This window comes from Lepisosteus oculatus, chromosome 3 (genome assembly GCF_040954835.1).
Source record: "Lepisosteus oculatus isolate fLepOcu1 chromosome 3, fLepOcu1.hap2, whole genome shotgun sequence".
NCBI classification, from domain to species: domain Eukaryota; kingdom Metazoa; phylum Chordata; class Actinopteri; order Semionotiformes; family Lepisosteidae; genus Lepisosteus; species Lepisosteus oculatus.
Window position 1 is genome coordinate 8,468,069 of NC_090698.1, and position 22,686 is coordinate 8,490,754.

Here is a 22,686-nt window from a genome sequence, read left to right on the forward strand (position 1 = left end):
AAATGTAATTGGTTGGACGTTTTTCTACAAGCAAAAAAAGGCCACTTGGGCCAATGAGGGCAAAGGGGCAGGGGCTTGAGCCACTGTAACCACCCTGCTCTTCAGGCGTCAAGACATATCGAAACCCCTGAGAACCCTGAACATTTTCTGGTTTTAAAAAGAAACAGTTGGTCAGATTTTGTTGTACCTGGACTCTTAAGGTAGTGATAGGGACCAATTAGATAGCCCTTTCCAGGGGCAAAGCTGTTAGTGTTGTGGGGAGCCCCAATAGCCCAGGATTGTTCTAGATTTCCGGACAGTGAGAACAGGAATCTCCAGCCCTGCTCCCAGTCCACCCCACAATTTAAATATAGTCAACCACTGGTTGCATTTTGTGCAATGCAACTGTGATCAATCATTTGATTTGGTCAATTTAATGATTTAGTGATACTTTAAGAAAGAGATAAGAGAAGATCACTTTATTGGCCCTATACAATTTCTTGCATTAGGAATTTGTCTTTTTCACATATCCCAGCTTGTTCTCCATGGGACAAGGCCCTTAACCCCAGCTGCTCCAAGGGGGCCGTATAAATGGCTGAGCCTGAGCTCTGACCATGCCCCTGGGAGAGCAGACCCCAACCCCCCCCCCCCCCCAAAAAAAAAGGCAAACCTCAGGAAAGCTGTGCTCCTCTTCATTGCACTGCTTCAGGGCATGCTGGGTATGGGCAGTGGGGGGCATCTCTTTCTTCCTTGGCTTTGCACCTTGGGAAGACCTGCTGGGCCTTCAGGGATGAATCAGGGTGGTAGCCTGGAGTGAGAGCATGGTGTTCAGGTGGGACAGAAGCAGAGCACAGCTGCTGCCAGCCATCCCTCTTGGGGATGTGGGCGGCTTGGGACATCCACAGGGAATATAAGGAATGCCAATGGCATGCCTTTGGGGAACCTTTGCCCCCAATTCCAACTTTTTTCTTCAGCATCCTAGTTTCGGACGCGCCCACTGCCTGTGTGTCTGTGTGTGCAGATCTTCGACCGCTTCGTACGCAGCTCTGGTGCCAGTGTCTCCGATGTCTTGTATTGAGTGACCAAGGTGGAGTTCTCTTTATTTAGCCACACATCTGAGCGCTAGCACTCTCCATCAACAGGTCATTGTCTGATTCAATCAGATCAATCTGGTTGAATTAATAAACACAATGGTGTTTATTAAGCTGTACCTATGTACTGTGTCTGTGATTTATTTTTTGGGGGGGACCCTTGATAGACGGACCGGAGCAAAGATTTTGAAATCAAGGGGAGCTATAAAACTCACATCTGTAACCCTCCTCCTTACCCAGACCTTCGTATGACCCCACCCACCCCTGACGTGAACAATCATATCTGAACTCATTTTATTCTTCAAAATGAAACTGATTCAAGTTACAGGATTCACGGGGGGGAAAAAAAGGAAACAAAGGTGGGGAAAAATGTACCATTCCTACAATCAGACGTGGTCTGAAACTGGAATGAAAGGATTAGGAATAATCAGGAGCTGGAAAGCCCAGAAAAGTGTGTGTGTGTGTGTGTGTGTGTGTGTGACACCCCTCTTTCACACAAACTGTGAGCAATGGACAAATAACGGGAAGGAAAGAAAAAAAAGAAGCGCGTGGGCCCTGTGGGAACAACCCGAGGCTGGGCGGGCAGACAGGGCTGTCCGCTGGCGCCGAACGGGAATGTGAGTCCTTTCCGCCCGGAGGTGGACTTTGGTCCTGGACAGAGTGGGGGGGCTGGGCAGCCGCCCCTCTCTCATGCTGCTTTCTTCTTGGCCTTCCTCTTCGGCGCAGGCCTGGCGTTCCAGTAGTACAGCAGCTGGCCAGCGATGAGGCCGTTGCAGGCCGAGGACACGCAGTAGGTCAGCGCCATCAGGGAGTCTCCCGTCTCCTGGGAACGAGGGTGAGAGGCGGGGAGGAAGCGTTACCGAAAGGAGGGTCCTGTGCGCATGTGGGCCTGTCTTACCTATCGCTGCAGGACGCCAAAGCTAAGAAAATAAACCTCATCATTCAGAGGCTGCTCTCATATCCGTACGATGGTAACCTCTCCATGCGAATGTAAACAAGGACTCTGCTGAACCACACCTAGCCTGAGTGAAGAGTTTTCTCACAACCACACTCAAGAGTTCACTCTTACAAACCTGCAGTAACCTCTCTGCTTTGTTAGGCTTTTGTCCGGGGGGAGACAAGTACGTTTATCTCTAATTTCGAACTTTTCAGGGAGGTCTGCCACCCGCCTGCACTGTGATGTAGCGCAGGAGGCTCTGTGAGCATCTTGGCTCCCAGCCCCAGTCGAATGGCGGGGAACTGAGCCAAGTTGGCCACCTGCTACTCTAGACAGGCAGAAGCGTTCAGCACAGATGGTCTGATTGAGTGTCCTGCACTGGGACTGGGAGAAATTCCACGTGAGGGAAAGGAGATGTCAGGATAGGTTGCTCATGGACTTAGCAACTCCTCAGAGGACAACCAGGAGGCTTATAAACCCAGCTGAAAGAATGAATGATTTAGTCTGCATCTAGGCTCTAGAGACGGAGAAACTGAGGACTCCACAAGCTGGGGCTCTTACTGTGTGAGAGAAGAGATGCGGTCAATTCAACATACAAGCCCAAGGAGCCCAGAGGGTATCCAAGCCATAGTAGAGCAGAGGCAGACACCTTAAAATGCCCAAAGATAAGCTATCACGAGTGTAGACAAGGAACATAAGAGAATCAGGGATCACTGTGGCTAAGGCACTGACGCCCTTCAATGGAAACAAAGCTGTTCACACCTTCACTTGGCTCAAACCCTGCTGAAGGACACTTGATCATTGAATGAGTTCTGTTTTGACTGACCATGGACTTTAGAGACCTGACAGCTTCGGAGATAAAAACTCAAATTTTTAATTACGGGTGCCATTGGCCTGAATATTTCACCGCCTCTACCAAAGCGACATGAAGGTGTTCAGTTTTGGTTTTTTTAATTGTTGCTTCCAATGCAAAAGCCAGATGTTTTTTTTTTGTGGAAACCCCCCCCCACTGGTGTTGTGCCCATACCCACCTGGACAGAGGTGAAGATCCGCGCCAGGGAGCCGGCGAACAGCAGGAAGACTGTAAGCGCCGACAGCTGGCCAGTGTGTCCATTGCGGTAGTTGGTAGCCGCCTGTATGAGCTGTTACAGGAGACAAAGTTGGCACGTGGCTTCAGTGCCCTTCATTCACAGACGGGACAGGTTATTAGTTAACACTGGGAGGGGTGTGAGGGGGGAAGGCAGTCTGAGCCAGGGACAGGCACCCAGAGGGAGGGAGGTGGGCAGTGTGGGCTAGTGGGTAGAGCTGAGAACTGGCGCAAGTCCCATGACATTACTTCCATACCCGACTAACGACGACAGCTGGCATGTTGGTGGCTTGCATGGCGGTGATAACTGCCATGGGCACCAGAGGGGACAGCAGAAGCGACACCAGGGCGATGTAGACGGCGAGGAAGCCCACACCTGAGAGGGTGAACAGGGGAGCACAAGTCAATGGAGATAGATAGGGTCAGCATGTCTGAAAAACGTTTATTGTTTGATTTAAATATTCCTTTCGTCTTTAAATCAGATGCACACATGCAAACAAAGTTTAGACTGTTTCCTCTTAGTCTTTTTTTTATTTATCTCCTACAGTCCTGGGTTTTGTAATGGAAAGCTTTGATGTCCATGTGTGCCAGAACATTAAGCATCATTTTTAAAATCTTTTTGAAATAGCTTGACACTGATCATTCCTTTACTGGTCGAGGGGTGAGCAGAAAGACCCCCTGTTTCATCACCCCAAAAAAGCAAGTGACACCCCAAAGCGAAGGACACTATCCCTACAGCTTCCGCCCTGAAGGTTACTGGCTCAGCCTGGAAAGGCTTAGTGTTGTAAACTCCCTGTTGTGATCTGATCTGGAGAAATCGACTGCCTGACGGAATTCATGCATTTTGCGCGATCTGACCCCAGTACAGAGCGGATGACTGACGGACTCAATCAGACGCTATGAAAAAGCTCATCGGATTTTCTAACAGGGTTGTACCTCTCAGGGTGTTTCCTCCATAGTGCTGGATAAGGAATCCGATTGTCACCGTCTGAACAATCAGGAAAAGGGCTTCCCCCCAGGCACTGCGGGCACATGCAGGAGCATAGCAACAGGGCAGTGTTACACCTTCATTGAACACTCCATTAAACATTGAGTGAGAAGTTGCACACCGTGTGCATTACCTGAAGGGGAAATTGTTGGCTATACTATAGGCCATAGTCCCGGTGATGGCCAGCATCTCCAGCAGGATGGAATTGAAGCTCAGTCCCTCGCCACTCTTCGCTCTGTACAGCTTGATGATCTGGGGCAGTTTTACTGCAGGAAGGGGGAGAAGATGGGGGAAAAAGGAGGTCCGTGAGAGACTGAAAGACAGGGGGTGACATTTATAGACTGAGTGGGTCTATTTTTTTTAATATCCTTCCCCCTTGAACTTGAACTTTATTGCCATATGTAACCGGTACATGTACTGGTTCAATGGAATTCGTACTCACAGAAAGTCTCTCAATTGCTAAAACAAGTATAAAAACACAAAGTGCAGACAGTGCATCAAGACAATATACAAACAAACAGTAGACAATGTACAAGTAAAAAGTTCAAATGTAAACGATGCAAACATGCAAACAATGACGGCAATAAATAAAACTACAATGAGGTTGATGGTGTGGGTGTGGTCCGAGTGACTGTCCTCTGTGATGGTGCAGCGGTAGAAGGTCACCAACACAGGTAGTGGCATCCCCCATCGCTTGAGGCACCTCAAGAAATAGAGGCACTGCTGAGCCTTCTTCATGATAGAGTCAGTGTTCACAGTCCAGGTGAGGTCATTAGAAATGTGAATGCCCAAAAACCTACTTCCACTTCCGTTCCGTCAATACTGAGTGGGCTGTGAGTGTGCGGCCTGTGTCTCCGAAAGTCCACTATTAGCTCTTTTGTTTTACTCAAACTCAAGTCCAGGTTATTGCTATGACACCACCTCAGCAGCAGTACGACTTCATCCCTGTAAGTGGACTCGTCATCCACTGATGCTGATCAGTTTTATGTGGTGTCATCTGCAAATTTAATGATGTGGTTGTTGCTGTGTCTTGCTGTGTAGTCGTGAGTGAACAGGGAACAACCTTGGACAGACAGCAGCCTTGTGGGGTTCCAGTGCTCAGGGTGAGTGGTGTTGATGTTTCATTACCTGTGGTCTCTCGATTAGGAAGTCCTGCAGCCAGTTGCAGACAGAGTTGCACAGTCCTAATCCCCTGAGCTTTGTCAGTTGGCTGGGTATGATGGAATTGAATTCTGAACTGTAGTCCACAAACAGCATTCTCACATATGAGTTCTTAGTGTCCAGGTGTTCCAAGGCTGTACAGTATGTAGAGCTAAGGAGACAAAATCATCCACTGATCGTTCTGGTAGGCGAACTGCAAAGGGTCCAGGGCCTCTGTGATGGAGGAGTTCATGTGCGACAACACCAGCTTCTCCAGGCATTTCATCACCACAGATGTTAATGCTACTGTGTGGTAATCGTTCAGGCACGTCAGGTTTAACTTTTTAGGGAGTGGAACAGTGGTGTTTTTTTTAAGCAGGTGGGGACAATGGACTGTGACAGGGAGGAGTTAAAGATGTCCTTAAACACTCTGGTCAACTGGACTGCACATATCCTGAGGACGTGGGGTGGAATCCCATCAGACCCTGCAGCCTTACGGATTTTCACCCTGCTCAGACTCTTCTGCACGTCCTGCTCTGAAAGTTTCAGAACAGACTCGCCCTGTACACCTGGGGTCTTCTCAGCAGTGTCTGTGTTCAGAGCACCAAAGCGGGCATGGAAATGGTTCAGCTCGTCAGGCAGGGATGTGCTGTTCGTGTCGATCTCCTGGCTGCAGCCCTTGTAGCCTGTGATTGACTGTAATCCCTGCCACAGCCTCCGGGTGTCAGCGCACTGCGTTTCAAGTCACAGTCTGTAGCTCCTTTTAGCGCGTTTTATTGCTTTTTTCTAATGCATCCCATGATTCCCTGTACAGCTCTGTGTGCCCAGATTTGAACTTGGAGGATCTATCTTTTACTTTATTGCGAATGTCGTTGTTGAACCACGGTCCACATGTTCTTTTCTGGTACACCACTGTCGCTGCAATATTTCATGTAGCTGGTGACCATGTCGGTGGACTCATTTAAATCTGTGTGGGAACTCTGAATGCGTCCCAGTCTGTACAATCAAAGCAGTCTATTAACCTGCTTTCTGCCTCCTCAGACCAACAGCGCACTGACCTGTTCGCAATGGGGGAGGCCTTCAGCCTCTGTTTGCAGCCCGGAAGCAGCAGGAGAGTGATGTGGTCCAACTTAACGCATCTCAGATCGGGAAGCGCTTTGTACGCCCCTTTTATTTTTGTGTAGCAGTGGTCCAAAATACTGCCTCCTCGTGTCGGTACAGTGACGTGCTGAATGTATTTCTGCAGTATTTTCCTCAGATTGCAGTGGTTGAAGTCCCCCACTACAATTGAGACGGCTTCCGGGTGGGAGTTTTTGTGTTTGCTGATAATGTCCTGGAGTTCTCCGTGTGCTGCCTCCTCGCAGGCTTGAGGTTGAATGTAATTGGCCGTAATAATGGTGGCGGAAAACTCCCTCGGCAAATAAAAGGGTCGACATTTGATGGTCAGGTGCTCTAGATTCGGGGAGCAGGATTTAGAGGTGACCTCCACGTCGGTGCACCATTTGCTGCTGACCAGGAAGCCAGCGCCTCCTCCTTTGTGCTTGCCGGTCGCTTGGTGGTTTCTGTCCATGCGGTAAACGGTGAACCCCTTTGGCTGGATGGCGCTGTCCGGGACGCGTGAATTCAGCCAGGTTTCAGTGAAGGTGGACACGCAGCATTCCCTCAGGTCCCTTTCCGCGTTGATCCGACAGTCCAGCTTGTCTATCTTATTGTCCAGTGACTGAACATTAGCTTACAAAACAGACGGCAGGGGCGGTGGTCTGGCCAGGCGTCTCCCCCTAACGTCTGCCCACCTGTTGTGGTTGTTGTGGTTGTTGTGGTTGTTGTTGTTGTTGTTGTTGTTGTTGGCCGCATCTTTGTCCCGTCTGGCAGAAGGGATCCGGTACGTGAAAAAAGGTGTTTGATGACCCTAAGGAGTCTGTCCTCAGGTTTAAAAGTGTTTGTCGTAAGTAATGACAGCCATTAAGCGTCCAACACAAAAACAATTGCATGAAGGTATAAATAAACATGAAAACAGTCACACAACGAGAGAGCTTTCTGTAAACCGGCCCTAGACATCGGTTCTTCCCCGCCCCCACTATGGCTCAGTCTCGGGGCGAATGGGGACTAACACATGAGCCAGGGTTTAACGACTGGAAATACACAAACAACCAAAAACAACACTAATGACACTATTTTACAACTGGATACCCTCTTAACCCGTCTCCTGAGAAAGGGGCGGCAAAGCTAAAGCAAAGTCTTCCTCAATCTATCTTTCTGCTCTATCTGAACTAAGCAATAACGGAAAACTAAAAAAAAAACACGGAAGCCAATCCCAACCCTGCACCACAGCCAAGAAGACAAATTCGAAATGTCTCGCGTTTTCGCCTTTTCTTCCTCTTACACCTCTCTTCCGAGACTCAGGACGTCAGGAGACTCCAAAAATAGACCCCCACGCGGGAGGAGAGTAAAAAAAACAAAACAGAACGTAAAACTCACCCATCACCGATCCGAGGATGATTCCTATTCCCAGCCCTTTGCTGAGTGCCACCTTCAGACAGGGCACTGCAGAAAGAGGGAGATTAATATTCACCACTGGAACGGTAGCTGGCATTGAGCTGGTCAGAAAAAGCAGGGCAGAACCCGCTGGTCTTGAAAATTAATCACATCAACTAGAAATGCTTTAGAATAATCAGAAATGATGCAGAAGGAGGGTTTCCAAGCCAGAGCACGCCCCATTGTGAACGTTTTGTGCTGCTGTCCATGTCACTGTTTGTGGAAAAAGGTGAACATCTGTCCTTGCAGCAGGTTTGTCAGAAAATGGATCGCTGTCTATAAGGGTGACCAGACGTCCTCTTTTTGAAACCCAAAATATCAGTCCGACCAGGATTGATAAAATTCCAAAAATTGTCCGGGATTTTGTTTTGCTCGTTACTCAGACTGTGTAAACAGACAGGCCTATATATTTTCGTTTGGTCCATGCATTACCGGTAGATGTTTTGAACTTAAATGCAGTAGCAAACAGTAGACAAGTAGACAGTAGCTTGGGGTTTGTGTGTGTGTGGCTGTGCTTATGGCCATGAGAAATAACAATGTTGAACTCGTTTCATTATATTTCAAAATGTTTCATTAAAATTGATCATGTTTGCAACTAATGAGGACTTCTCCTAAGTTATGATGTCTTCATTTTTTCCTCAGATGTTAAGACTTTTGTTGTGTTAAAATGAAAAAAAAAACCTACGTTTAAAATAGGGCTTTTTTTTGTTTTTTTCCATGTTTGCCATTATGGAAGAGAAATAGCAACCCTGCAACTGTTTAAAACTTTACTAAGAAGTTGAATAAAAACTAGAGAGTTTAAATCGATTTTTTAATTAGAAAAAATCACAAAGATTCATTACTTTGGAGGCATGTGTCGAGTGTCGATGACCGTCCCCATCCTCTTTTGGGAAAACCAAAATATGGTCACCCTACTGTCTATCATGTAGAGAATTTATTCAGAGGAGACAGACGTCACTTTCGGATAGTTTAGACTTACTATTTCAAACACCTCTACTGTCAACAGTACCAGCTTCATGAACCACTTCTGAGTCTTACATACAGCTTTAAATACAATATGATATTAGACTGCCATATCTGGGAACCTAACTGTTCACTGGGTATTTCAAACTCTACATCATCACTGTCTGTACTTATATAGGATTTAAGGTGGCGTGTCGCTTTACTCAACAACACCGTAGAAAATATCTGAAAATCTTAAGTACCGGTGCACAAAGCCTGCTAATGTTTTTTGATTCAGGGAGTCTTATAATTCCAGGTGCGGAATATGACCTCGACTAACCACACACAAAGTCAACCATCTGAGCTGTCACGATTCATAAGGAGCAGAAGAATAAAAACGGAAAGTTAATAATCACCGGTCAATGCTTTTCCCCATTGCATTACAAAACGGATTCAAAATCGCAACGAAAACGTGTACATCGATTAATTAATATGTTGTATAGGACTGTTTCGGGAACGGCTTGGTGTCTCTCACCGTGTAGAAGATTGAAGTTTACGAAAAACTCGTCGAAACATTTCTCTGGCATGAGAAACTTAACCAGCAGCTCTCTAAACGACTCAACCACGGACGCTGCCATCTTGGGACTGATGACGTGTCTCAATTGTGTCCGTTAGGAAATGAGAACCCCCAGCAATGAGAACACCACGTATACCGTTCAATGGTTCCGGATACGGAATTCCGCTCTTTGCTGAAAATTCTTTATAAGACCAGCTTCGCGCTTTCCTCCACGATTCAAAAGCTGAACTGCGTAAGCGCAGACATCCCTCCTATATAGTATGTAACTGCCAGAGGGAAGACTTCTCGTGTGTTTTTAATTCCTGTATGGCTTCTAATTGTAATTAATGAATTGCTGTCTTAGTTGGTCGATGTTACTCCTGTTCCCCGGTCTTTACTCGTGATTAAGAGTTACTTACATAACCTTGTGGACTAGGACCATCTAGAGTAAAATCACATAAATCGTCTATTTACGTGTTCTTGTTCTCGGTTGGATGCCACGGTCATTGTTTTATTATTTTGTACTATTATTAACAGTGATGAAACTATCACTATTATAATCAGTATGTAATTGATTGGATGGCACAAAGTCAAAAGTCACTTTATTAACATATCAGGATTTCCCTGGGTCTTATTCCAGTAGGTTTTCTCAGTAGGTTCCTAAACCTTAGAACTGACTTCCGTAAGGAGACAAAACCTCCCGGATTCCAGACTACATGGCCAGGGGTATAAAACGTTTCTATCTAGAAAGGATAAGTAAAGCGTTATCTCCTGCTGAAAAGAGAAGAAAGGAAACACAACGTTTCGGCTGTGGAACCTTCTTTGGGTGCCAAGAAGAAGAAGGCTCCACAGCTGAAACGTTGTGTTTCCTTTCTTATCTTTTCAGCGGGGAATAACTCTTTACCTGCTCCTTTGCAGCCTACGCATGCTGACGCAGCTGCCTACTTGAACTACTTTTCTATCTACATACATACTCCTTGGCTCAATTTGCGAGGATCTAATTCAGTTTCTAATTTCTGAAGATGTTATTTGATCGATAACTTACAAGTGGTCCAGGGTCTCCGAGAAAGCTCAATTAGAGTGAACATACCGATGTGGAGAGCCCCCACCACACACACACACGACGGAGAGTGTGAGTCTCTGGGATACATTGGTGACAAACCCACTGCAGATCTGCGGTGGTCTTCAATTCACGATTAGATGTGGACACTAGCTGAATTCACTTTCAGTTATGCTTGAATACATATAATTGTTTTAATTGAATAAACTTTCCCTTGTTCCTATGCAGTCTACGCATGCTGACGCAGTTACCTACTTGAACTAATTGTTTAAATGAACACGGTAGATGGGGCAAAACACTTCTCTGTTTCCGTGTTTAGACACGACATTTTAATTAACCAATACAGTCCATAATAAAACATTTACAGGAGCGTTGGTTTACAAACAACAGTGATTGGGACCAGCTTCAGGACGGCTGCAACATCGCTTCTTTCAGCTTTGCACTCGATCGTTTCGTTGAATTAACTCTTTGTACAAGTTGATCTGTTGCTTGCTAACAAAAACCGTAACTGTGGCCGCCGAGCGAAAATATATGAATGATTGGTTGAGGAATTGATGTGATATGTTAATTATAGAGTTTAGCAGCATGTGAAAGTCTGCCGTTTTACTCGCGCAAGGCTGGATGGATGTAACAGACGCGCGCACTTCTGTAGGAGTATAAATTGACGAGGTTCGAGCTGACGATTCTGTGTGGATTTTTTTTTTCCTTCTTAGTGGTTTGTTATAACTGCTATGGGGGTGTGTGGATATTTAATTGTTTTCGCGGTGCTTTGGTCGTGCACTGCTTTAAGTGACGGGGCCGGATGGCATAGATGGGGTATAGGGAAGCCCACAGCTGAGCGCAGGAGAGTGGCATATCTCGATTCGCCAATGTACCGACAGGAGGTGTCTCGGTCTGTCTCGTCGCAGTGCGGGGAGAGTACAATCGTGGTGCAGGTCAAGACAGACCTGTTCGGCACCGGGCAGGTGATCAGCCCCACGGATCTCAGCCTGGGAGACTGTGCGGTCTCCTGATCTTCGAGGCTGAGCTGCATTCATGTGGCAGTGCCCTGACGGTGAATGAGCGGGGGGGTTACTGTATTCTTGTCACTGTTTATCATGAACAAACCTATGGTTTTTCTAGATGACTGGAGACCAACTCGTTTACAGTTTCTCTCTCATCTACAAGCCGACCCTGATTGCTAACTTGCCTATAGTGAGAACTAATGGTGCTGTTGTTGGTATTGAGTGCCATTACATGAGGTGAGGACTTGATTACTAGTTCTTCTACAGGGGTTAAAGATTCAGCATGGTGTACAAGTGATTTGTATTTCTAGGAAGTACAATGTGAGCAGCAATGCCCTGAAGCCCACCTGGGTCCCCTACACCTCCACCAAGTCTGCTGAGGATCTGCTGGACTTCTCCCTGAGCCTCATGAGTGGTAGGTCTCCCCTGAGATGAAGCACGGTGTGACTGTACAGCCAGTGCAGCTGGATCGATGGGATCTGTGCTTGAGATTGGGGTTCCTTTCCCATCCAGATGACTGGAGCTCCCAGAGGTCCTCCAATGTGTTCTACCTGGGGGACGTCCTGAACATCGTATCCTCCGTCACCCAGGCCAACCACCAGCCCCTTCGGCTCTTTGTGGACAGCTGCGTGGCCACCTTGGTCCCTGACCAGACCTCCACCCCCAGCTACTCCTTCATTGAGAACAAAGGGTGGGTGTGACCTCGGGTGGCTTGAGCTAGTGAACACTGCCTGCCGTCTCTCCAGTTCTACACTGCCTTCTCTCCTTTCAGGTGCCTGACTGATGCCAAATCCACAGGCTCCAGCTCGCAGTTCATGCCAAGAACCCAGGACACCAAGCTGCAGATGAAGCTGGATGCCTTCAGGTTCTATCAGGATGCCAGGAGCTCAGTGAGTACTTGATCCTGGTACCTTCTGCTTTCATGGGTTTGTGAAGGTTGTGGAACAGCATTTCCATTACAAGCCCAAGATGGAGGCCTTGGTGTAGCTTGATCCACTCGTGCTCTTGGCAGATCTACATCACCTGCCACCTGAAGGTGACTCCTGCTTCCCAGAGTGTGGACTCCCTGAACAAGGACTGCTACACTGAGGGCAGCAGGTCAGTGAGGAGGCAGGGGGCTGCTGTGTCCAGCTGGTGCTCAGCTGAGGGAGCGGCTCTGACCCTGTGTCCCTGGTGTAGGTGGAGATCAGTGGATGGGAGTGACCAGGTCTGCAGCTGCTGTGACTCCAGCTGTGTACCAAGTATACGATCCAGGTATTGGGGTGGCAGGAGCAGGAGGGACCTGGCTTCTACAGGGGGTAAGGCACCCTTGCTCTGCCGCTCATGGCATGGATCTCCTCAGGAAAGTGGGGGGTCTACAGCCAGGCTTGTCCTGCTCTTGTTGCAGCTCCTGAGTGGGAAGCTGATGCCACTGTTGGTCCCGTGTTTGTGCTGCAAGAGCAGGTTGCTGAGAGGCCAGTGGAGGCAGAAGGCCAGAGCTCCCAGCTAAGAGAAGAGGAGGGCAAGTCCATAGGTACTGGCAGGAGGTGCTGTCATGTCGGCTGGCCCCTCTCTGTGGCAGTGCCCACTTGGTGAGGCTCCTCTGTGTTTTCTTTCCAGGCCTACCTGTGGAGGCTGTGATCCTGGCTGGTGTGGTGACTGCGGTGGGGCTGGTCTCTGCTGCTCTGCTGGGGACAGTCCTGCGCAGGAGGAAGCAACACAAACCCATGAACTGACTTGATGTGAATGAGCAATAAACTGGTTGCAAAGGGTCTCTTGTCATGAGCTGCTTCTTGCTGTGCTGGAGGGGGGATCTGTATGGGTTGGGTATGAATGCTGTGGTGTCTAAGGCTATGGTCACTCTTCTTACAGCTCCTCCAGCAGACTCTACCTGCGGTTTGGAAGAACACCAGCTGTTCAGGTTCCTGTGGGAGTCTCAGACTTGTTCCTTAGTATCTGCTCAATGGCAGAAGAGCAGGGACATCAAATCAGGGGGGAACAATAGCTGCCCTTTCAAGCTTGCCTGGAGGAGAGTTCTGCTAGAGGAGGTGGCACAAGTGCTCCTGCAACGTATCCTTGGAGAGAGGATTTTAGGGCTCTTTTTCTATTGGGGGGGGGGGGGGGGGGGGATGTTGAACATACACCTATTAAATGTGGTCCTTAATTTGTCTAGAATGAGATTCTAATGTATTTGATCACTATACATAAATGGTTGGAGGTCTATCATACAGATACCTTTAGAGGACTGTTGTACATCAGAGACAGGTGTAGAAACTAGTAAAGACCCTTGTGTACTGTGTGTGTGTATATATGTATATTGGACGAATCACTGTCCCTTTGGGCCGTAGAATATGGGATTAAAATGTAGGAATTTCTGTGAAACTACATGGGGACGCTAGGGACCGAGATTCTCGTCTGTGCTGGTAGCGATTGTTCCTGCCCTTCCCAGGAGCAGTAGCATTTTACTCACAAACGGGTATCGTATTATCCAGCTTTAAACCGGTCACAAGGAAATGAATGTTTCTTTCACAGGGGGAGAGACCCGGTATTATAGCGGTTTTGTCGACCCAGTCTTCCCCCGGGGTCTCAGCACAAAACGCTGAACTCGCGGCTTTAACCTTCTCCGCTGGCCGGGAGAGTCGCCTGGCCCCTGTCACAGCCGCCGCGTGTTTTTTTAGCGCTCTTTCAAGAAAACATTCGCGCCAAACCAGTGGACGAATTAATTTTGAAATATTCTTACATCTCACTCTTCTGCTCGTTAGGGAGAGTAATGAGCAAAACGATTCATTCTGTAAAAACGATGTTTAGTAATACAGCGCAAAAAGGCAGTATAATGTACTCTGCGTCTTTTCAATTCAAATGAACGTTAATAAATTAAACGCCTGGCCTAGAAAATTATTAATTGACGATTATCAATGAATTATAGAAATAAAGGTAGAGCCAAATGATCATTTAGGAGAAGTCCTATCTTTTTCTCAGACGTTAAGACTTTTGTGTTAAAATGAAAAAAGAAACCTTTTAAAAATAGGGCTGTATTTTTTTTCCTTGTTTGCCAAAATGGAAGAGAAAGAGCATCCCTGCAAGTGTTTAAAAATTTACTAAGAAGATTAATAAAAACTAGAGAGTTTAAATTGCTTTTTTGATTAGAAAACGTAAGAAAGATTCATTACTTTGGAGGCATGTGTCGAGTGTCGATGATCGTCCCCCCGTCCTCTTTCTTGAAAAACAAAATATGGTTACCCTAACTAACAGACGCCATAAATTAGTTTTGAGTCAGATAGATTAGTCTAACCCGCGTGATAGCTCGTTCCAGTCGAACAGGACGCTCCGTGATTAATCAGCTGAGTCTGACGACCCTCTGAGTGTCCGAAATCCTCGTGCGCGCGCTCCGGCCCTACAGCCCTCCAATCGCCGCCCTCAGCCGATCAGGGCGCAGCGAGTATTTCAGGAGCTGAGCGCAGCTTTTTTGCCATTCCTCGGCGAGTTTCACAATGGAGAAGTTCATGATCAGAGGGAGGATGGGGTTGTACAGTGTGTTGTTTTTGCTGGTGTTGGATTGGTCTGTAGCTCAGGTTCAGAAGTGCCTGGTTAATGACGGTGATAAGATAGCATGTGGTAACTTGACTATCGGTAAAAGTGACTGTGAAGCTAAGAATTGCTGCTTTGATCCGACCAGCCGGAATAGCTGTTACTATGGGAATGAAGGTGGGTTTTGGGATCTTGAGCGTCTTCTATGATGAGCTTAACAGGCTTGGTTTACCAGCTCTTGCTTTCCTCCAGTGACTGTCCAGTGCACCAGGGATGGCCAGTTTGTGGTGGTCGTGTCCAGGAATGCCACCAGCCCTCAGCTGAGCCTGGGTTCAGTCAGCCTGCAGGGGGACAGGAGTCCCCCCTGTGGCCCTGTTAGCACCACTGCTGGCTTTGCCATGTTCCAGTTCCCAGTCAGTGCCTGTGGCACCAGCATGAAGGTGAGGGGCTTGATCCTTCCTTCAGCTGAGGATGTTGTTCCTGTGGTGATTCCTGACCTTGTTCATGTGTCCTTCCTCCAGACTGAAGGTGGTGCTGTGGTGTATGAGAACATGATGTCCTCAACATTTGCTGTGATTGGGGGACCTGCTGGCTCCATCACAAGGGACAGTTTCTACAAGTGAGTGAGCAGCTGCTGCTTCCCAGAGTGCTCTGGTCTTGCTGGATCCCATGACAGCCTGCTTCTCTCTCCAGGCTGTTCTTCCAGTGCAGGTATGCAGACGATGACCTTGTTCCAGTGCGGGCTGTGGTCTACACGGTCTCCCCACCCCTTCCGGCAGTGTCTCCAGGACCTCTCCGTGTGGAGCTCAGGATTGCCAGAGGTAGCTGTCGGGCCTTGGGCTGTGTGAGCCGAGTGTGTGGGGCTTCTGCTGAACCCCGCTGCTGCTCTTCTCCTCAGGAGAGCTGTATGACTCCTACTACAGTGACCTGGACTACCCTGTGACCAAGGTGCTGCGGGATCCTGTGTATGTGGAGGTCCACATCTTGAACAGGACTGACCCCAACATTGTCCTGACCCTGGGGGACTGCTGGGCCACTTCCACTCCCAGTCCTCTCAGCCAGCCCAGCTGGAGCCTTCTGGTTGCTGGGTAACCTGACCCCTGTGGCTCAGACTGGCTTGTCTCAGTGTCCCCTTGTGGCAGGGCTCACCCTCCCTGTTGCTGTCCTTGCAGGTGTCCCTACGGAGGTGACAACTACCAGACCACCTTGATCCCTGTGGGTGGCTCCTCAGGGCTGCCGTACCCAACGCACTACCAGCGCTTCATGATTCAGATGTTCACTTTTGTGGATCCTGCCTCTCAGGTTCCTCTGAAGGAGAAGGTAGGGAGCAGCTTGTGGGGAAGGAGGTGGTGGCTGGTCCTGGGCTGTGCAGTGACCCTTGCTGTACTCTCTCCAGGTGTTCATCCACTGTAGTGCAGCAGTGTGCCAGCCGACCGCTACTGACCGCTGTGTGCCCACCTGTGGCAGGAGGAGTGAGTTCTCTGGGGACAGGGCGGTTGTGCGCCAGTCAGCTGTGTGTATCCTTTCCTGATGCTGTTGTCCTGTCCTCTTGCAGGAAGAGCTGTTGCTCGAGTGGCAGAGGACTCCTCCAGAGAAACTGTGCTGGTGTCCAGTGGGGAAGTGATCCTGGTTGGATCTGAGCTTCCAGCTCTGGGTCAGCTGGATTCCCATCCTGAAGGTGAGGGAGGGGGATGGAGGCTGAGTGTCTGATCCTGTTCCCTGTGTCTGACCCCTCACTAAAGCTCTTCTCTCCACAGCACCCCGGTTCCTGAGCTATGGGCTGCTGGTAGTAGCTGCCTCCACTGTGCTTGTGGTCTGTTCTCTGGTGTTGGTGGCTGTGTGGAGATCTAGACCTCACATCCAGAATACCAAGCCTAATCTGGAGTATGAATAAAGGCCTTGTTCTGAACTCCCTTGTGTACTTTTTTGTATGCTTCCCTCTTCTGTCAGCATTAAGTGCTGTAGTTCAGTGTCTATGTGAAGATGTCCCTGTAAGCCTCTTCAATGGCCGTGTTTTTCCATCTTTCATAGACAAGTACTTGCACTAGTTCTTGGCCACTGCTTTTTCTTGGAGTCTGTGGTCTTAATGATATTCCTTTGACTGGCCTGGATTCTAATTGACTGCACTTTGGGGGAGGGGGGAAATACCTATAGGGCTCATAACCAATTCCTCTTTCATCTCTCCAGCCCTCGGGCGCAAGTTGACAAACTTGCTCCCTCTCCCTTCTGAGTGAGTTCAGCCAATGCCCTCCTGTTCTAGTTCTTTAGAACAACACCAGGACCCAGGCAGCCAAACATTTCTAGTTTGATTACAATTAGTTTTTCCTTCAGCTACCTGTCAAAGGAGAAATTAAACCATGATTTAACTTGGGGACTAGTGCTGTGCATGAACAAGATGATTGTGACTTTCACCCAGTTCTCTACAGCCCACGTCCAATAAAAGTGGTGGAGATGAGCCAGTTCCTAGCATAACTGCACATGCAAACTCCCCCTGCATGTACACTAGGCAGGAGTCCAACCCAATAGACACTCTTCAGATCAGTCCAGCTCTCTAAATCGATTTCAAATGACAATGTGTGTGTGTGCTATCGTGAAGACTTAAAGTAAAGCTATTCGTGTTTTCCACTGTAGAAGACTGACTCCTGAAGTCCCCACAACCAACATTTCAGCTGGGGGACAAAACATGTCGTCACTGCCTACAGATCTGGAGAAGGAAATACAGTATCACTACGAGTTTGTCTTTTCACTAGAGGGACACATTAAAGCCACGAAATATCTCATTTTCGGCAAATTCATTGAAATCATTTGTGCAAACCTTTCCCACATAATCAATAATGAGATCTTATGATGTACTGTATGTAAAGTGAGACGTTTTCGGACCAGGTCTTATCTTTTGTCACTAGTTCACCTCTGATCAGATCATTCTTAACATGTGGTGGCCAGCAGGCAAAAGCTCTAACAGGAAATATTAGACGCACGTACCGCAAAATACAGCCAGTGTCCTAGTGTAACTGACCGGGGGAAAGTTAGCCGGAAGTTCGAAAACGATTTTGGCACGCCTGTAGCGCTTTCACGAAACCTCCTAGGGTTACGAAAACACTTGCTTTGTGTATCAAGTACATTGTGAATGTTTTAATAGCCTTCACATTGTCGTTTTTAGCACTTTTTTGGACCACGCACGAATATTCTTTTGTCCATATCTTCGCAATGGAAGCACAGAACGCCTTCAAACCAAATGCATTTTAAAGACCACGACTTGTGGAAATGTCCACAGCCTCTACATCAAACTATCAGTGAGCTAATTATCTTTTTTTAAACCTCCGGTTTTTCATCGATGCGTAATTACGCACTAACTGGAACCCGGGGGGACCGCTGTGTACACACGTCCACAACGCGAGAAATACTGCTCAACACGGCTTCGTGCTAAAAAACCGTATATCACCATAGGAAGCAGAACAGCGCAGTCTCCAATTACCCAGACTGTAAGCACGGGAATAAAGTTTTGCTTGATTCCTGAAACCCTTTCTTTATGTCCTGTTTTCATTCAGGTAAGGGTCAACTATATTCACAATACTGACAGCAGAAAGATTCAAATATTCTTTACTCAGCAGCTTATTAAAAACAGCTCCCATGATTTTCAAACCGATTGTTTACACAGAAGACCGACACAGCTTTGCGTTCTGAATCTCTTTTTCTCGTGCTTCTATTTAATGTGGCACTATGCACTGGGATAGGGGAATGCTGTTCACAAGCCAATAGCTTGTGTCGTGAAAACGCTACAGGCGTGCCAAAATCGTTTTCGAACTTCAAGCTAACTTTACCCCGGTGTTTAACCGTAAGTATTCACTGTAAACAATGACCCGTCTATTCAGGAGAAATGAGTCTCCATGATCCTCCTTCACTTGAACTATAATGGCTTTTCCACGGGGTGGATTCCATATCCTGTCCTCCTGCGTGTGAGCTGACCGAGTTCGGGTCCTCGTGAAAATCTTCACTCTGCGAACCTGAACTTCATCACGTGCGAAAGTCTCGGTGGCTTTAAAAAGAAGGAGCTCGCAAACGGCAGGTATCGTGGTTTTGCGAGTTGTTTTCATTTCAAGATGTGGTTTTCTAGTGGTCTCGCCTTTCGGCTGTTGACCTTGCTGTTCCTCGCAGTTCTGTGTGATGCTGCGCAATGGCGCGCCCGCGCTAACGTCCAATCCGGCATCAGGCGCAAGGGGGTCGCCTTTCTGGACTCGCCTCTGCTGCCACGGCAGCAGAAGCAGCAGGTTATCCGGGCTGTGTCGGCGCAGTGCGGGGAGAGTACGATCGTGGTGCAGGTCAAGACAGACCTGTTCGGCACCGGGCAGCTGATCAACGCTTCGGATCTCAGCCTGGGAGACTGTGCGGTCACCCGGCAGGACACCGCGGCGCAGCTCCTGATCTTCGAGGCTGAGCTGCAGGCGTGTCGCAGTGTGCTGAGTGTAAGTGGTTCTGCCGTTGGGCAGCTTCGGGTTCTCGGCAGTTGGGTGACTGGATCTGTGATCTGTCTAGACTGTGGACGAGCAACTGGTGTACAGCTTCTCTCTCAACTACACCCCGAAGCCGCTGGCCAACACCCCCATAGTGAGAACGAATGGCGCCGTTGTGGGTATCGAGTGTCAGTACATGAGGTGAGTCCTGGAGGAGCAGCAGGGCTGCCTGCCTGGAGCTTGACTCCCTGCTGACACCTGCCTCCTGTGTGCTAGGCTCCACAATGTGAGCAGCAATGCCCTGAAGCCCACCTGGGTCCCCTACACCTCCACCAAGTCTGCTGAGGATCTGCTGGACTTCTCCCTGAGCCTCATGAGTGGTAGGTCTCCCCTGAGATGAAGCACGGTGTGACTGTACAGCCAGTGCAGTTGGATCGACGGGATCTGTGCTTGAGATTGGGGTTCCTTTCCCATCCAGATGACTGGCGCTCCCAGAGGTCCTCCAATGTGTTCTACCTGGGGGACGTCCTGAACATCGAAGCCTCCGTCACCCAGGCCAACCACCAGCCCCTTCGGCTCTTTGTGGACAGCTGCGTGGCCACCTTGGTCCCTGACCAGACCTCCACCCCCAGCTACTCCTTCATTGAGAACAAAGGGTGGGTGTGACCTCGGGTGGCTTGAGCTAGTGAATACTGCCTGCCGTCTCTCCAGTTCTACACTGCCTTCTCTCCTTTCAGGTGCCTGACTGACGCCAAATCCACAGGCTCCAGCTCGCAGTTCATGCCAAGAACCCAGGACACCAAGCTGCAGATGAAGCTGGATGCCTTCAGGTTCTATCAGGATGCCAGGAGCTCAGTGAGTACTTGATCCTTCTGCTTTTATGGGTTTGTGAAGGTTGTGGAACAGCATTTCCATTACAAGCCCCAGATGGAGGCCTGGGTGTAGCTTGATCCACTCGTGCTCTTGGCAGATCTACATCACCTGCCACCTGAAGGTGACTCCTGCTTCCCAGAGTGTGGACTCCCTGAACAAGGACTGCTACACTGAGGGCAGCAGGTCAGTGAGGAGGCAGGGGGCTGCTGTGTCCTGCTGGTGCTCAGGTGAGGGAGCTGCTCTGACCCTGTGTCCCTGCTGTAGGTGGAGATCAGTGGATGGGAGTGACCAGGTCTGCAGCTGCTGTGACTCGAGCTGTGTGCCAAGTGTACGATCCAGGTATTGGGGTGGCAGGAGCAGGAGGGACCTGGCTTCTACAGGGGGTAAGGCACCCTTGCTCTGCCGCTCATGGCATGGATCTCCTCGGGAAAGTGGGGGTCAAGCAGTGTGGTCTACAGCCAGGCTTGTCCTGCTCTTGTTGCAGCTCCTGAGTGGGAAGCTGATGCCACTGTTGGTCCCGTGTTTGTGCTGCAAGAGCAGGTTGCTGAGAGGCCAGTGGAGGCAGAAGGCCAGAGCTCCCAGCTAAGAGCAGAGGAGGGCAAGTCCACAGGTACTGGCAGGAGGTGCTGTCATGTCGGCTGGCCCCTCTCCGTGGCAGTGCCCACTTGCTGAGGCTCCTCTGTGCTTTCTTTCCAGGCCTGCCTGTGGAGGCTGTGATCCTGGCTGGTGTGGTGACTGCGGTGGGGCTGGTCTGTGCTGCTCTGCTGGGGACAGTCCTGCGCAGGAGGAAGCAACACAAACCCATGAACTGACTTGATGTGAATGAGCAATAAACTGGTTGCAAAGGGTCTCTTGCCATGAGCTGCTTCTTGCTGTGCTGGAGGGGGGGATCTGTATGGGTTGGGTATGAATGCTGTGCTGTCTGAGGCTATGGCCACTCTTCTTACAGCTCCTCCAGCAGACTCTACCTGCGGTTTGGAAGAACACCAGCTGTTCCTGTGGGAGTCTCAGGCTTGTTCCTTAGTATCTGCTCAATGGCAGAAGAGCAGGGACATCAAATCAGGGGGAACAGCTGCCCTTTCAAGCTTGCCTGGAGGAGAGTCCTACTAGTGCAGGAGCACTTGTGCCATCTCCACAGTATCCTTGCAGAGAGCATTTTAGGACTTTACTGTCCCTTTGTTCCATGGAATATGGGATTAAAATGTAGGAGTTTCTGTGAAACTACATGGGGACGCTAGGGACCGAGATTCTCGTCAGTGCTGGTAGCGATTGTTCCTGCCCTTCCCAGGAGCAGTGAATATTATAATAATAATTGCTTACACTTATATAGCGCTTTTCTGGACACTCCACTCAAAGCGCTTTACAGGTAATGGGGACTCCCCTCCACCACCACCAATGTGCAGCATCCACCTGGATGATGCGACGGCAGCCATAGTGCGCCAGAACGCTCACCACACATCAGCTATCAGTGGGGAGGAGAGCAGAGTAATGTAGCCAATTCATAGAAGGGGATTATTAGGAGGCCATGATGGGGTAAAGGCCAGGGGGGAAATTTGGCCAGGACACCGGGGTTACACCCCTACTCTTTTCGAGAAGCGCCCTGGGATTTTTAATGACCACAGAGAGTCAGGACCTCGGTTTTACGTCTCATCCGAAGGACGGCGCCTGTTTACAGTATAGTGTCCCCGTCACTGTACTGGGGCATTAGGACCCACACAGACCGCAGGGTGAGCGCCCCCTGCTGGCCCCACTAACACCTCTTCCAGCAGCAACCTTAGTTTTTCCCAGGAGGTCTCCCATCCAGGTACGGACCAGGCTCACACCTGCTTAGCTTCAGTGGGTTGCCAGTTGTGAGTTGCAGGGTGATATGGCTGCTGGCAATATTATTCACAAACGGTAGCCGTATGGTGTCTCCCGTATCTTATTATCCAGCTTTATATCGGTCACAAGGGGGAGAGACCCGGTATTAAAGTGGTTTTATGGACCCTGTTTTCTTCCGGCGTTTTAGCACAAAACGGTGAACTGTCGGTTTTAACCTTCTCTGCTGTCCGGGGGAGTCGCCTGCCCCCTGTTACGGTCGCCGAGTGTCTGCTTCTACCGGTCTTTCAAGAAAACATTCGCGCCAAAACGACGGACGAATTTGTTCAAGTACTCCTGCATCTCCCCGAGTTTTCTACGCGTTGTCGATAAAGTAGCGAAACGATTAATTCTTTACGCAAGGACGCAGTGTTTGTATCAAGCGTCTTTCAATTAATATTCAAATGAACGTTCAACTAAACGCCGAAATGTGACCCCTGCACAGGCTAGAAAATGTATAACTGAAGATTATAAATTAATTATAGAAAGAAAGTTCGAGACAAATTGACACTTTAAATCGGGGGTAATCGACCAGCCGATCGATCGCAAGAATGTTTGGCATAAAAGAAATGGGCTACTTTTTCTTTCTTTCGATAGCCTAAAAATCCATTCGGATCTGTGCATGGAATGTCATACATCTTACTGCCCTTGTGTGTGTTTAACTCTTGTCGAATGGGTT

General features: G+C 48.9%; 3 protein-coding genes and 1 pseudogene across 3 annotated transcripts; 3 read left to right on the forward strand and 1 right to left on the reverse strand.

The window, feature by feature from the left end:
- Window positions 1-1,350: 1,350 nt before the first annotated feature.
- Window positions 1,351-9,361, reverse strand: mpdu1b (mannose-P-dolichol utilization defect 1b). The gene is made up of 7 exons (XM_006627574.3): window positions 9,235-9,361; window positions 7,701-7,766; window positions 4,216-4,348; window positions 4,031-4,116; window positions 3,352-3,470; window positions 3,039-3,149; window positions 1,351-1,893 (listed from the first exon to the last, which is right to left on the reverse strand). The coding sequence occupies exons 1-7, from the start codon at window positions 9,335-9,337 to the stop codon at window positions 1,759-1,761; spliced, it is 753 nt and encodes a 250-aa protein (XP_006627637.1). The 5' UTR covers window positions 9,338-9,361; the 3' UTR covers window positions 1,351-1,758.
- Window positions 9,362-11,184: 1,823 nt separating this feature from the next.
- Window positions 11,185-13,034, forward strand: LOC138237781 (zona pellucida sperm-binding protein 3-like; annotated as a pseudogene).
- A 1,749-nt stretch (window positions 13,035-14,783) lies between these two features.
- On the forward strand, window positions 14,784-16,735 carry LOC138237834 (zona pellucida sperm-binding protein 4-like). The gene is made up of 9 exons (XM_069187679.1): window positions 14,784-15,003; window positions 15,079-15,266; window positions 15,348-15,445; window positions 15,520-15,647; window positions 15,725-15,914; window positions 15,999-16,146; window positions 16,223-16,298; window positions 16,382-16,504; window positions 16,584-16,735. The coding sequence occupies exons 1-9, from the start codon at window positions 14,790-14,792 to the stop codon at window positions 16,718-16,720; spliced, it is 1,302 nt and encodes a 433-aa protein (XP_069043780.1). The 5' UTR covers window positions 14,784-14,789; the 3' UTR covers window positions 16,721-16,735.
- A 2,160-nt stretch (window positions 16,736-18,895) lies between these two features.
- Window positions 18,896-20,962, forward strand: LOC138237782 (zona pellucida sperm-binding protein 3-like). Its single transcript, XM_069187626.1, has 8 exons — window positions 18,896-19,289; window positions 19,360-19,478; window positions 19,554-19,657; window positions 19,756-19,933; window positions 20,015-20,132; window positions 20,248-20,533; window positions 20,635-20,760; window positions 20,847-20,962. Exons 1-8 carry the CDS (start codon window positions 18,927-18,929, stop codon window positions 20,960-20,962), a joined length of 1,410 nt encoding a protein of 469 aa, XP_069043727.1. The 5' UTR covers window positions 18,896-18,926.
- Window positions 20,963-22,686: the final 1,724 nt, after the last annotated feature.